Source organism: Montipora foliosa, chromosome 1 (genome assembly GCF_036669935.1).
Source record: "Montipora foliosa isolate CH-2021 chromosome 1, ASM3666993v2, whole genome shotgun sequence".
NCBI lineage: Eukaryota > Metazoa > Cnidaria > Anthozoa > Scleractinia > Acroporidae > Montipora > Montipora foliosa.
Window position 1 is genome coordinate 10,828,174 of NC_090869.1, and position 15,000 is coordinate 10,843,173.

Consider the following 15,000-nt stretch of genomic DNA (forward strand, 5'->3'; position numbering starts at 1 on the left):
GCATTTGCCATGGTTCTGACAAGGTGAAACCGCAGATTCAATCTCCAGTTTGACTGAGGTAAAACCTTGTCTACGGTAACTGAAAGGTTTCACTTAGATTTGTTCTGGTTGATTTACACTGCTTTTAAGAGAGGATGCAGTATGGCTTTTGCTTTTGCTTTTAGTTAAGGCAGATGCTATCAAAGAAATCTGCATATTCTTGCGGATTGATTGATTGCATCAATAATTAATATGCATATTTGCCGTATTTACAATCTGCAATGGTAGGCACATTTGATTATAATAAAGTCCCTTTAGTAAATGCATTTCTCGTTTTTCTTTTTCCAGCGAACGTCAAGATTTCTAAAAATTGTTCGAGATCTGTTCAATGCTGATGGTATAAAGATCAGCAGAAATTCTATCAAGAAATTTACACGTGTTTGGGAAATATCTTGTCTTAAGCCTGGTTTACACTGTGGCATTAGCATAAGCATAAGCTGTGTAAACGGGGAGTAACACAAGCATAAACATAAGAATAAGAAAAAGGAATCGTTTCCATTTTCTTATGCTTACATGTATGCTTGTGTTACAGATCTATCCCCCCTTACCCCTCCAGGTAGCCCCCTCCTTGAATACCCCTTAAACCCCTTAATATTTTGAATCAAAAATGATCGTAATTAACAGGCGACAAGGAGTTGCTTAACAAACTTCGGGTATACAGTTACGGTTCTTCGCAGGTATAATATTTGAGTCATTGATAAGGTTTAGTTCAAGGTTGGAGCTTTTCAACAACTATCCCGTAAACATTTCTACGTGTATTAGGAAAGGATGCAAAATTTGAAGCGCCCTTGATTCTAAGTCATATATCTCCTGTCGGACTGCACTGGTGGCGACTTAAGTTACGCATAATCCACACAGTTTTTTTTAAGATTTCCCCCTTTTATGCCTTGTTCATCATGAAAGCGTAAAACTTACAAATTATTAAATGTAAAGATGGAAGAATTACGCATGATGAAAGGTAGTCAATATTCTTTGTTCTCAGCTGTCACGGCGTAGTAAGACGAACATAAAAGGCTTTCATGACAGTGTGTTTTGTTGCGTTGGTGCTTTGAAATTCAGTTTGCATATTCATTCTGTACCTTGGGGATCCAGGTGTGATAACATTTTAACAGCATGTGCTCGATCGGACAAGAGTATAGGTTAGCAGGCGATATTCAAAACGCAACGCAGCCAACAAGCTTGGGGGAAGTCACTGCGCAGACTTAACCGCACCACATAGGAGTGTTCCGAGTTTATCGACAGTCAACGAAGCCCCAACCTCGACTCCAAAGGGAGGGAGGGAGGGAAAAAAAGCAAGTTGTAAACCACACTAATATATTGAGTGCTAAATGCGCTGAACAACAGTCTGAACATGTTAAGTGATTTCTAAATACAGTAGAACCCCTGTAACCCTAAGGGAAATGAAAAACTGTTCGAGTTAGCGGGGTTTCGACTTATCGGGTTCGATTAAAATATTCAATTTTCCAGGTTAATAATTAATAGTTTATTGCTTTTAATTTCAGCACTTCCGTAAACAATACAGTACAAATTAAACTTATGATCGGTAAAATTAATAATTGTCATACTTGATCTGTTCGTTGCACTATTTAAATCAAATTGCTGCAGTCTTTGTTCTAATGTTAGAATTCTATCACATGATAAGAAAAGCAAATGGGATATCTCAATGGGCATCCGTGGTGAGTTATAAGAACCAGAAATTCGACTTATCGAGGTACATTTTGATCAAGGGAAATGAAATTTAGTTCGAGTTAGCGGGGTTTTCGAGTTACCCGAGTTAGAGTTAACTGAGTAAAAATGATAGAAAAGTTGGGTCAAATCCAAGGGAAATGAGACTCAGTTCGAGTTAGGGGGGAGTTCGAGTTATCCGAGTTCGAATTACCAGGGTTCTACTGTAGTTTTCATATGCTTTTATAGCTAGACAAATGTCTGCTGGCATAGCTAGTCAGAAGAGCTGTACTACGAGAGAACTTAGTGTTACATATGTCAACTCTTAGCCTCGAATAGAGCTTTGAACAAAGCGCCAATGCCGTGGATCTCACTAGCCTGCTAGCGACGACAAAGCCGTGAAGTTCAAAGCAAGAATACAGTAAATCCTTGGTATTTTCTTGGCAACTAGACAGCACAAACGCTACAATGAAAACAGAGCCGCCGTGAAAGGGTTACAGATATAATATTGTCACAACCATTGACTACATTTTACTTGCACGACAGTAAAATTGCGTTTATTTCCTCTGTGATTGGACGAAAACTTGACAAGCTGTCATGTGAACTAAACTTTTGGAACGCAAACTCAAAAACAAAGAAATTGAATGTTTGTTTCCCTTCAGACGTGACAGTGTACATGTAAGTGAATAATCAATAACAAGACTTTTCACATTCTCACTTGTTGCAGGAAGATGACTTGACTGAGGAGTGCCACCATGTAAGTTGAAAAATTGAAAAAAAAGTGTTTTATTTTACCTTGGCTTGAATTTTAATTAAACTCTTTCTCCCCTGAGGTGTTCCCCCATTGATGAGTAAAATTGTCTGGCTGTTTTCATTGAATTCACTACATTTTAAGAAGTTATGATCTGTTTATTTCTTGGACCTGCAATTTGATGTTCAAAATACCCGAAATGCGTTCTGAGAGAAATGTTTTATTTTTCAGATGTTGTGGGAATACAAAAGGACGTTTTCAAAAGATGCAAAGTTTGAAAAATCAGTTGAAGAAAGGTTTTGTGTTGCTGATTTAAAACTAGTAAGTGATATTGTCATCCTATAATGTTTTTTGATTATTTCTGTCGATTGCCATATTTTTTTCAAAACACAGACAATGAATAGGCCATTTCCGAGTTCATGTTTACCTCCTCTTCAAGGCGAGTCTAAGTGCAAAGGTTTTGTTATGAAAATTAAGTTTCATTCATATGTAAAGTAGAACTAATTGCCATCACAAAAACTTCGCACTTACAACTGTAGACTCTCTTTGAAGAGGAGGCAGACATGAACTCGGAAATGGCCTATTGAGCGAGACTCAGCACGGATTCCTTTGCATTTGGTGCTGAGTCAGTAGTAATTTCTGCACTTGAAAATTAACTTGGCCAGATATGTGATGTCCAGAAATGCCAGTGATAGGGACCTTAATTAATTAAGCAAGGGACTACGACAATGGCCGCTATGGGAACACACTTTCTCATCTTGACAATGATGCAAAATGATCCAATTTGAGGTTGTGTGGAAGACGAGAGTACAATGTACCTGATGATGAATTTTCAACTTTCTTTCCAAATATCCACACCGTTCTCACCAGTTTTATTCTTGGAATGTGTGCTCACACTTTCCAAGCCGAGCGACTTGGAGTAATCGCATTTAATTATTTTCAGTAACAGGAAATAATAGTTTTAGACAATGTTCTCGTAGCTGTCATTGTCGCCCTTGCTTGAGGTCCGTAATAATTAGATGCACTCAGATTTTAATAAGCACCAAAAAGTGCCTCCTTGTTGTGCGGCCAACTTCAACATCACTCATGTCTCGGAATACAGACAATGATAACGTCACAAAATGTCTCCCAAATGTTGTTCTTCAAGTATAGGTAAGGATAAACTACTGCATTTACTCTGACGTACAGTACCGTGCAAATGTAAGATGACTGTCCCTCGAACCTCGATCCGCAAAACTCGATTCTCAATCCTCGATTCTCGAAAACTTCGAGGATTGAGGCTCGAGTCTAGTTTCGAGATGTTCGAGGGCTTTCGAGAAATTTTCGAGACAATTTTCGAGACTCTCTAGTGGAGAAAACAATGGAGTTTTCGCGTGATTAATTTTTCACACATTTCTTCCTGTCTAATTTTATACGGCCTTTATTTTATCTTACTGTTGGTTTCCATCATTTTTTGCGTTCGTCTGAAACTCTGGCAAGGCATGTAAGTGTCTTCATTGAATTATTTTGCGTAATTTTGAAAAAAAAGTGTTTACCCAGCGTTGTAAGTTCCACAATATCATCGATCGGTGGCTTTGTGCCCGTGTTGTTGATTTCAACTTGAATATTTAATTATTTAGCCCTCTGCCATGTATTCACACAGAAACTAGTTAGACAGGATATTTTGCACTTCGTGCCCCCAAAACTTATATGGAATGAATTTTTCCATACGAAAACCTTTGGAAACCGTTTAAACCGTCTAAACGTGAGCTTGCAGTATGGTCAGGTGATACTGGTCAGCAGATACCTTGTTTTGACGTGTGTCAGTTAACCATACATGTAACTTTGATGTTCTATTTCAAAAACGGGTGTGAGTGTTTCATCAGGGTTTCAGAGACGTATCCAGGTTTTCAAATTTGGGGGTCCTCTGGACCCCTTTTTGAAAAATTTGCATTGCAAAATTTTGGGGGTCCAGCTAATTAATATTCAAGAATTAATATTATTCGATCTATTGCCTCTTAATTACTGCTGCAGTACCCTTTCAGATTTCTAAATTGCACAAAAATAAAGTCTTATCCCTCCCCACGAATATGTACTTAAATTATCAATTTCTTTGAAACTGTTATGCCCATTGATTTATCGATCAAAATGTATGGGCTGTCAAAGCTCCGTCGATCACTAGAAGTATTTAATTTAAATATGCATCTCGTGATTTATGGGCTCAAGTGATTACAGTAGATGCTTTGAAAGTTCTCAAAATTGCACAAACCGTAGGCAAGTGCAATTTGAGATCTTTGGGACCATAAATCATGAAATGCATTATCAAGTTCTTACATTTTTTATATAATTCTATTATTATGCTCAACAAAATTTTTGTGTTTCCATTCCTTATTGCACTCTCTAAGCTATTTGGGCCTTACTCACACATTGGCCATATTGGCCACAGACAATAATTATTATAGATTTTGTACCCCAAACATTGGGTTAAAATATTTGGGACGAGTTGTGGTGGGGCAAAGCAAAGTTCTCAATCCCTCGGGATTCAACATGGCCGCCGTGTGATTAAGGCCCATTGACCAATCAGAAATGTGATAATTATTCTTTTGAGAAAATAAGAAATTAATAAATAAGTGATGGTTTCTCTTTCTTTCATTGTTTTTCTTTTGTAGTTACCCGAGTGTAAACAGCAGGGGAAGATTATTCCCTGTCTTTTAGAGCATCGGCAGAATTTAACCACGCCCTCCTGTAAACACATGATGACCAAAATGCAAGCCATATTTTTCAGCGATTACCGCTTAATTGAAAGGTTCTTGGAGGATTGTTCTGCAGATATAAACCAGCGCAAATGTGGTCGAATACAAACGGAGGAAATTGACGAGGTACATTTACTTGCTCTTTATTCCCTGAGACGCTCAAGAGGCTCAGAAATAACTCTTGCATATTGAATGCAGCAAATAAGAGGGATAATTAGTGACTGGTAATGCAATTTTCTCTTAAACAGAGAAAAGCTTGCTCACTAACTAGGAGCAAGTGGGTATTCCTGTAGGACTAGTGGATTTCATCCTACTTAAGCTGAACGGGCACATTCAGGAAATTTTTGTGGAAATTAACGCACAAAAAATAAACTGAGATAATTAAAGACAGATCCTTCCAACCTTAGATAAAAGTTCATTTTGACAATGGTAACTGTCGCTTAATCTACTCGAACCAGCCACTACATGTACATGTAACTTCAAATTTTATTGAAACCCCTGCACTGAACAAGTTGGTAAAATACATTATTATTCTTACCAAGCCATCATGATAAATTAATTCCAAAATAAGGGGTTGGAAATACCGTTTCTGACAATATATATTTTTTTGTGTTATGTGGGAACTTGATAATTTTTGTGACAGTAAATTTGTTTTATTTTTTTTTGCTTCTCAATGACAGACCTTTTTATTGGTAATTCAGGAAAATTTTGTGTTATTAATTTAAGCACCATAAGAGAGATTAATAATTTTTGTGAGCTAGTGTTTTGAGCATTAGCACTTTGCTCTGAGGAAGGGCTATTGCTGGAGATGTCAGCTCACAGATTGCACAAAAGATTATTGAAAAGTGTAATACATCACGCAAGTACTGTATAAAATTATCAGGTATATGCCTCAATCATTTCTATTTTTGAGAGCCAATCAGAATTTCCGAAGTTCAAGTGGTAGGAAAACTGTGGTAATTGTACGAAAAAATTTTCTTGAATTTTTGTGAATGAAACCATTGCTGGAACCATTCATTTTCTTGCCGTGGTTTATGTGTTTCACTACTCCCTGACGCAGCACTGCAGTTTCTTAGAAACTAACCCCTCCATGTGTTAGTGCCAGACCTTATAGGTAAATTTGGAAATATGCTACACTCATTGGATGATGAGCCTTCATTGTGTTCGACAGAACGCAGTTCTAATGCAGACTGAATTGAGATTTTTTGGGACGACCAGTCGATCTTGAGACTCCAATTGTGCCCCCCACAGAATGCAGCAAGGGCAAACATGAATGACATCATAGCCATTGCTATTTGTGACCCTATTTGGGAAAACCTTGAGCTGTTTTTCACAGCAAGGCATTAAATAATTTTGTTTAATTTGCTCCAAGAAATTGAAAACCAATTCAGATTTTTGTGTAGTAATTTGTTCCATTTTGCTCAGCAAAAGAGGGTGAAGAAGGAGTGAACTGAATTTGAGTGTTACATTATGCTTTTCTGTGACGTAATTGTGTTTGTATCGTACCTTGTTTGAAAGTTCTCCCAAAATGAAAAGACAAAGGATATGTGATACAAGTCTCCGATTGATTTATTACTTTCCAGCTAAGACACTATAACACTTTCCATAATCCTGATTTTAGTGGATGTTGCCAATGCGTTGAAAAGCGTTGGAAAATCATTGTGAAACAATTATCATTTTAATGAACAAAATTGCCAACGATCGATGGGAAACGTAATTGCATTATGAATCATTGGCAAACGTTAGAATGCATTGTAATGCATTCAAACTGCGTTGAAATGCATTGAAATTTCATTAAGCCTGGTTTCTCCCAAACAGAATCACATTTTAACATACCAAACCTACCATATTCGAATGCACTCTTTAATCATCTATGATTACTGCTAGTTGCACATACATTCTTGACATGCATGTTGTGGGAACTGCCCCTGAGCCAAGCAACGTCTGACAGGAATTGTCTTGATTTTAACCTTGTATTGATTACTTTTATCCTCCTAAAGAGAGTGTGATTTTGTTTATTTGCAGGAAATCCATTCTCAAAATGATGTGCTTGAATGTCTTGAGGAACATCAAGAAGACCTTGCACCAGATTGCCAGAAGCAGATATTCCGACTTGCAGAGTTGTCGTCTGATGACTTCCACCTCGATAGACCATTATACTATGCTTGTATAGATGACAGAGAAAGGTTTTGTGAAAAGATACCATCTGGTGAGGGTAGAGTGTACAAATGTTTGAAAAAACACAAGAAGGAAGAGACAATGAGTGATGAGGTAAAAAGAAATTATTATATAATTGGATAATTAAACGAGACTTACCTCTAAGTTGAAGTCTGATTGAGATTCTATCACATGACAGCAGAAGGCAAGGAGATCACATGAGAGAGCACGGTGCTTGCACGAGTCATTTTTTAAAGACATCGAATGGTAGTGTCAAGCATAATACACACAGCAGCAGGTGCTGACAAAGGGCGGGGAAGCCAAGAAGCGGCGGGCATGTGATTTCCTTGCCTTCTGCTGTCATGTGATAGAATCCCAATCAAATTTCAACTTACAGGTAAGTCTTGTTTAATTATCCAATTCTATCACATGACCAGAAGGAGGGAGATCCCATGAGACTTTAAAGCCCTGATTTGCCCTTTCAGACAGCATAAGGTGGGTAGAGCCATCAATAACGACAAGCTGTATTCATACCTGGCCTACTTTAATTAAATAACAATTGCAAAAATAGCTGATTATTATACATTGCTGCTGAGGAGCGCAGAGGGAGGCAATGCTGGCCTCTTCTATTTCTGGCCTATAGTTATGTTGACTCAGTAAAATGTTTGTGCCAAATGCCAACCAGCCTTGGCCATAATCTTGTGGATAGGGACTGCCTTCACCCCTGCTTTTGATGCAGAGGCTGCCCTGGTGCTGTGTGCAGAGAACATTGTAGTGTCGATGCCACACATTTTAAGAGTGGCTTTAGTCCATCTTGAAATGGTGTCCCCAGATACAGGTTTTTAAGGCTGGGCATAGGTGATTAATAACGTAGTTTCACTTCCCCTGAGTTTCCTACATGTATTATGGTGGATATATTCCCTTAAGTGTGAAAACAGGCAGGTAGTCGGATCTGGGGGGTATCTAGCTATTTCTATCCTAGTATGTGGCGGCCCAGACCTGCTAGTTTTGGTATGTTGCGAGACGTTGAAGGAGCATAGATCTTCTTCCATCTTCGCATGCTGAAGATCAAGCTGGTGAATAGATTGGCCTTGTTGACATGAAACTAACAGCAGCAGCATAAGAACTTTGTAAGTTAAATCTTTGAGTGATAATGTGCCATTAGGATAGTACTTAAGGGTTTGAACACAGTTGATACATCCCAGATACGATTACAATGTATATAGTAGGTAGATGAGTTTCAAAAACACCTTTCATAAATCTAGTAACTGCGGATAATTATTGCCGAGCAGACTGTGTTCAATGTAGAGTATACATGTAAGTAAGACCTTTCTTGTAAAGGGTAAACAGAAAGTTCAGCACATCATTTAACAATGGGGCAAGGTGATCCACCTGTCTCTCACTAATAATTATATAGATTTAGCCAAGCCTAAAAGCGGAGCTCCCTGGTTATTTATTTAATTGTACTTCCTTTAGGGTTTGTAAAAATAAAAGGTTTCAAATTGTCCGCGTTTCGATGTTTCCGGTTGCTGCTTTAATAATTAAATCATTTTCTTTCCTTTCTTCTAGGGAAAAATTCATTGCCTAACTAGTGAATTCCACGGTAAATTTTGTGCTAAAAACCGATATCACATGAATCAGGAAGCGATGAGTGCGACATCAGTTTTTCCAGTGAAATTCACTTTGTAATTCACCAGTTTGGCAATAATTTTTCTTGAACCAAATGAGTTTTAAAAGAAAACAGGCACACCCTCAGCGAGCGAATGGAAAAGGAAAAGAAGCCATTTCAGAGTCAACTGTCAATAGCCAGCGAATAGGAATCTTGCTAAAATAAGAAGCCATAAAAACAACTTTGTCGGTTCAAGGTCAAAGAAGAGTTTTACTGATGTACTTTATTCCACTTTATCTCTGAAAACAAGATCGTTCACATTTTGATGTATTTCATTGAAACATGCCAGGTTGGCTTGATAGAAGAATCAGCAAACTACGGCAATGCAACCAAGAAACGACGAACTTCAAACACGATCTGCTCCAGCACTTAAAATAATAACATTTGGGTGCTTTAAACAAACTTCTGAAAACACAAACTGGTGAGATTTCCCCCTAATTTTACGAAAACTCATTGCGAATACGTGTTTAGAACATAAGGGCAAGATTTCCTTGTCACTGTCGAGGCACAATGAAAACCAGGTGGGCAAACGGATTAAAAAAGCACTTGTTCGCTTGCATTTTAGAGGAAAACAAACAAACAAATCAACTCTTTCTTTATGTCCAAAAGAGTACAGATTAATTCCAGTTGACAATAAAAATTCTCATTCCTGAATAAAGGGCTTACTGTATTTTGCGAAACGAAACCAAAAGGAAATGAAGAAACATGTACTGAAATGAACATATCAAGTATCACAACAGTCAGATTCCTCCGTGCCATAACCTAATCAAGGAATAAAACAGCAAATATGCAAATTCGAAAATCTGTATTTTGCGAAACGAGCTCTTGGAAGACTGTAACGATGTGTGACCAATCTCTTCCGATTCTTTGACCCTTTTCGTATATACAACTCGATGCAGTGATGATTTTTAAACCTAAGCAAAGAATAAAACAGCGCAATTGCAGAATATGCAAATTCAAAAATCTGTATTTTGCGAAACGAGCTCTTCTGAGACTGTTTGGATATGTAAATCATTTCACGGCCGGTTGGGATTCTTAACAGTTGTTGTTGTTCTGTTTCGTTGTATCGTCGTGTTTCATTGGCCCTGAAAAGCCCCTATGGGGAACGGTCAATTAAGTACATTGTATGTATTGTATTGTATTGTTATACACTATGTTCTACACATTCTTGCAGAAACATTTCAAAGCAAAGAACGCCGCAAGTAGCTCAAGTATGTTGATGTGGGACTGGGCCTCTGTCGTGTCCACCGACCTCCTGTCTTTCTTTCACCACATACAGCCCTCCAACCCAACTTTGAAGCATCGGATTGTATAATAATTATGCTAGGGTTACTTTGAGAAATGTTGGGCTTTTTATCGCGTGGCATGTGCAAGCCACCACCGAAGTTCTGTCAATGCCAGTGTGAAAAAAAAAAAACCCTTTTGGCAACTACGGTGCTGTACTTGTCGCACTCCAAATGCCAGTAATGTAATGGGCCATATTCTGCCCCTGGGAAGGTGAAAATCAAAATGCCAATAAACTCAGCTACCTGTCGTGTGGTAGGGGTGGTTTGCTGGAGAAGCAAGTTGCAACTTGCGAAAAAAAAAATTTATTTTGGTTTCTGTGGGTGCAACTGTCATTTGTGCAAATCAAAGCCGAGAAATGTCAGTCTCTTGAGATGGCAAATTAATACCGATTTATGAGGGTGTACAAAGAACTTTAAATGCATAAACGTTGTTGTGGTGTCATCGTGGTTGGCGCTCCTGAAATGTGTCACCTTGAAGATATGAAGGAATCATCGATGTACCCAGAACTACGAGCACACTGGCCAGACCACTGGAAGACAAGTGTACTGAAAAATACACTGTACTCGCCTTCAAAACAGAACTTTTGGTTGGAGGAGTCAATGGGGACCGTGTAATAGGCGTCTTTCAGGTCCACCGAAGCTACTGTGATACTCTACAAGTTCATTAAACTGTTTCAGGTTTAGGATAGTAGAATGACTGCCATCCTTTTTGGGGTGCAATAAGATAGTACATACAAAATCGCCCTTTTCCGGAGACGACGGTTCTATGACACCTTTAATGATAAGCTTATCGATTTCAGCTTGAACAGAAGCTCATTCTTTAGCATTGAATGTACTTGGTTTATGAGAACTTTGTTGAGGCTTAATATCGCCTATAAACTCTATTTTAGATCGAAAGTGAGGCCTTCCCACTGTGCTAAAAGGTTGCATAGTCTACCAGCTTGAAAACTGGTTTCCTTAGCAAGCCTGTTTTTTGAAAAACACCGCTACATGATGACATGACGAGCTTTTCACGTACCTTGAACTTTGGATACTGGCCGCGGCCTAAAAAATGCGAATTTTTGGAGCCCTGGTACTGGTAGGGATTAAATCTGTTGTCTTCCTGGCAAGTGAAGGATCCATGCATGCAGTGTGAGTGAGGTCTGTACATGCCTCCATGACCAGTCGACTTGGAGGGGCGCATTTTCTTCGTCAGGTTGTTTGTATTGGTGATGTCCTTGGTGAGCTTAGACAAATCACCTGAAAAGAAATTCGGACGTTCCCACGACCATGCTACAGACAGAACCATAGTCCTTGTGCAACTCTTTTTCTTTGCAAGCTGCCTTGCGTGGCTTGCTTTGTGATGGCATTGTATGGCCAGAGCGATAGCATCAGTGACCAATGCCAGCAATTCACAATCCTCTGCATATTTCTTCATAACTATATCTGCTGCTTTGCATGGTAATCGTACAACCCATAAGCGTGCTTTGGTTCTTTTGGGAGCCACCATCCTGCCTTCGCACGGACACGGATATTTGGTCCCAAATCAGTGGATCTACCTTGGGTGTGTGCAGGCCCTCGACATTTTTGGGGGGCAAATATTGATCTAGCTTTGTTTTGAGCATGTCAACGCTCATTTTATCCTTGAGAAGAGCATTCATTAGCTCGGCCAGCTCACCCTCGATAACAGGGCCTGTTTTTCCCTTCAGGTTGAGGTCCTTATTGCCTCCCTGCGAGGCTTTTGTTGCCTTATCCTGAGTCGCAGATTCTCCTCTATCAGGTGGGTCGTGGCAGTCAGGTTTGGAGCTGTGATTGTCCCAGCTATAAAGCTGCCTGGTAATATTGCCATTCATTTGCTGCATCTTTTTATCAGAAATAGGAACTTGTCGAGCTGCCTAGGCCTGCATGTAGGCGTGGCACTCAATTCTGCGGTCATATTGTCGAAGTCATCCATACTAGAAAACCCTAACTGTGTTATGGTCTAAAGCGTAAATGTGTGTCAACCATGTGAACACAAAAAACCTGGAGACTTGAAGAACTGGCTACGTTTGTTGCTCCAGAAAGAAGATTTTTCAGTTTTAGTTTGTTGTACAAAGTAAAACGTCTGATCATGCGAAGCGCAAACCGTGCAATGACTTGAGCAAGTGCCGCCATGCTATCTCATGGGATCTCCCACCTTCTGGTCATGTGATAGAAGTAGTGTTGTTATTTTTCGTATTTCTTTAAATTTGCTTGGAGCAGCTAACCATAATCATAACTTACAATACTTTTATTGTACTTATGATCAGCAGTGAGTGTTGGCTTTTCATCTTGTAGTGTCGAGAAAAGTTGAGAGAGAGGCAAAAAGTGGAAGCCAAAGACCCAAAGGTACATGTAGATGTCTTGCTTGATATGAAGGGGGAAAGGGAGGAATTAATTGTTCATGTGCATATTTGCAACCATCAAAATAATTATGAGGTTTAAGGGCTGACACACACAGTTGCCAATACAAGAATAGCAGTAATGACTGGGTATTTGCAGGTTTTTGTTTACCTTTGTCCCAAGAGTGAAGCCTAGTACCGTTTTCCTCTGGGCACTACTAAACCATGAAATGGCAAATCAGCGAAATAGCGAAATGAAACACGGAAACACCAGGTATGACCCTACCGTACATTGAATACTAACCAACAAAGGTTGGATTTTAGGCCTAAAACGTTATTTAATCTCAAAATCCATTCTTTGTTGGTTAGTTTTCAATGTATGGTGGAGTCATACATTGTGTTTTGGTATTTTGTTTCACTGTTTCGCAGTTTTGTGGTCTAGTAATGCCCTTTTCTCCCCTTGCGTAGCTTCTCAAATTTACTGTTATAAATTATTTCTAGAAGTACATGTAGATAAAAGTGGTGTTTCAATCCTACAGTGTAATGAGGGCCCTGAAAGATTTGAAATCTTGAAAACTAATGGCAACAGACATGAACAGCATAATCAAAATTCTTAAAGTGCCCCAAATCATGAAAAAGTTCTTTTAATTTTTTGTGTACTGGGGTAAATTTCTTTAGCTATTGCAAATAATTATTTAGTTAACATGTTTTTGTAATATTATTTCACTTCATTTCTAATGTGCCATGAAACTCAACAAAACCAGAAGTTGTTTGTCTGATTGCTGAGCTGGCAGCTTAGACTGTCTATCCCTGAGGTCACAAACTCTGCTAAACTTTTTGAAAAGTGAAACGAAAATCAAATTTTCATGTCATTGTAATTTAAGGCCATTTGTGTTACCTCTTTGAAGTGATAACAATACTAATAATATGTTTTATGGACTTTCATAATCCAACGGCCATGCTGGTCAAAGGCAATCAAGTTCGTACTCCAAACCTCCTGTTGATGTGTTTGGAAGTGAGTTCATGGGGTGCAAAACAAAAGTTTTCAGTCCCTCAGGACGCAAAATGGCTGCCATGTGAAAAACGCCCATGGTGTGGAAAGTTGACATTTGTTAAATTAAAAATAATTTATTGAGGTTGGGGCCACTCATTGGAGACTACAGAAGAATATTTAACTAACTCAACATTTTGTTTGCAAGGCCAACTATCCATTAATGAAGAACTGCTTCAAGTTTTATCAACAATACAAAGAAGAATATCAATGTGAAAAGGGGAAGACAAAACATGGAACCCTAGCTAATATTCTTATTTGCCTGGAGAGAGCAGTGCAAGAGGGTAATTGAAGTGCATAATTAAGTAATTGAAGCTTTTCATGTTCAAAGAGAACAACCTTCCCTTAATCAACAACTGCATCACGTAAATCTAAAACTATCCTTTTAATTCTCACATTGTCATGTTTTATGTACATTCCGTTGTTACTGGCATACAGTAATTAGCACTTTTTCCAACTTAGAAATTCAACTTAACGCTTTGTACATTAATCAACTGAAGATGACAGATGTTTCTATCGAACATGTCTTGTAATTTCAAAAGTTTTGTCGTTTTCTTTAAAAATCCTTTGTAATAATTATTGCTTGTGATGCACAATGATAGTTTGGTTCTTCTTAAATGGAAAAAACACTTTTAGCAAAGACTTTTTAATCACTCACTGAAAAGCTATGTCCCATTAAATGGTTTTGGTTAAAACATTGTGGTGAAGATTAGCACTATTCAGGCACATACATGTACCATTAATTTTTATCAAAGAAACGGTAGGCGTTCTTTCCATTTGTCACTGTCTTTCTCGAATTTACCTGGCCTGGAAATTTTGCATGGTGAAAGGGAATTCAAAACATAATTAAGTGAAGTATGATCATCTGGTTGATTGTAGTCCTGAGAAGGACTGTTTTATTGATGACATTGCCTCGGCTGATGATTCGACAAGGTGGGTGTCAGAGTTGAAAGATGACTTCCACTCAGGTTGTTCAAACATCAGTCAATGTAATCTACACTCACCTGGATAATGGTACTTCACTTAAAATAACAATGTGACTCCTGGGCTTAAACCATTTACGAGTATTCAAAACAATCACTGGTTCTCTTTAGTTCACATCCACTCTGGACTTCGGTCAGTGCCAAGTCTTATCCATGTACCACTGACACCAAAGAAAGGGTGACATCTCTTGTACCTTTTACATGATTGTATTTTATCCTTGTCTTCATAGGCAGGACAATATGCAGTTTGCCACTGTACATGTATACTCCAACATGCAACAACATTCGCTATATGTGTGCCACTGTATACGACATAATGTGATAAATG

The 15,000-nt window shown here is 38.5% G+C and overlaps 1 protein-coding gene across 1 annotated transcript in view; it reads left to right on the plus strand.

Annotated features, from left to right (window-relative positions):
- The window catches only part of LOC137980583 (Golgi apparatus protein 1-like), a 54,688-nt gene that overhangs the window by 2,657 nt on the left and 37,031 nt on the right, over window positions 1–15,000 (plus strand). The window contains exons 4-9 of the mRNA XM_068828066.1: window positions 2,432–2,461; window positions 2,687–2,776; window positions 5,104–5,313; window positions 7,213–7,458; window positions 12,595–12,645; window positions 13,838–13,973. Of these exons, the coding sequence (XP_068684167.1) occupies window positions 2,432–2,461; window positions 2,687–2,776; window positions 5,104–5,313; window positions 7,213–7,458; window positions 12,595–12,645; window positions 13,838–13,973 (763 nt within the window). The remainder of the gene's footprint in view (window positions 1–2,431; window positions 2,462–2,686; window positions 2,777–5,103; window positions 5,314–7,212; window positions 7,459–12,594; window positions 12,646–13,837; window positions 13,974–15,000) is intronic.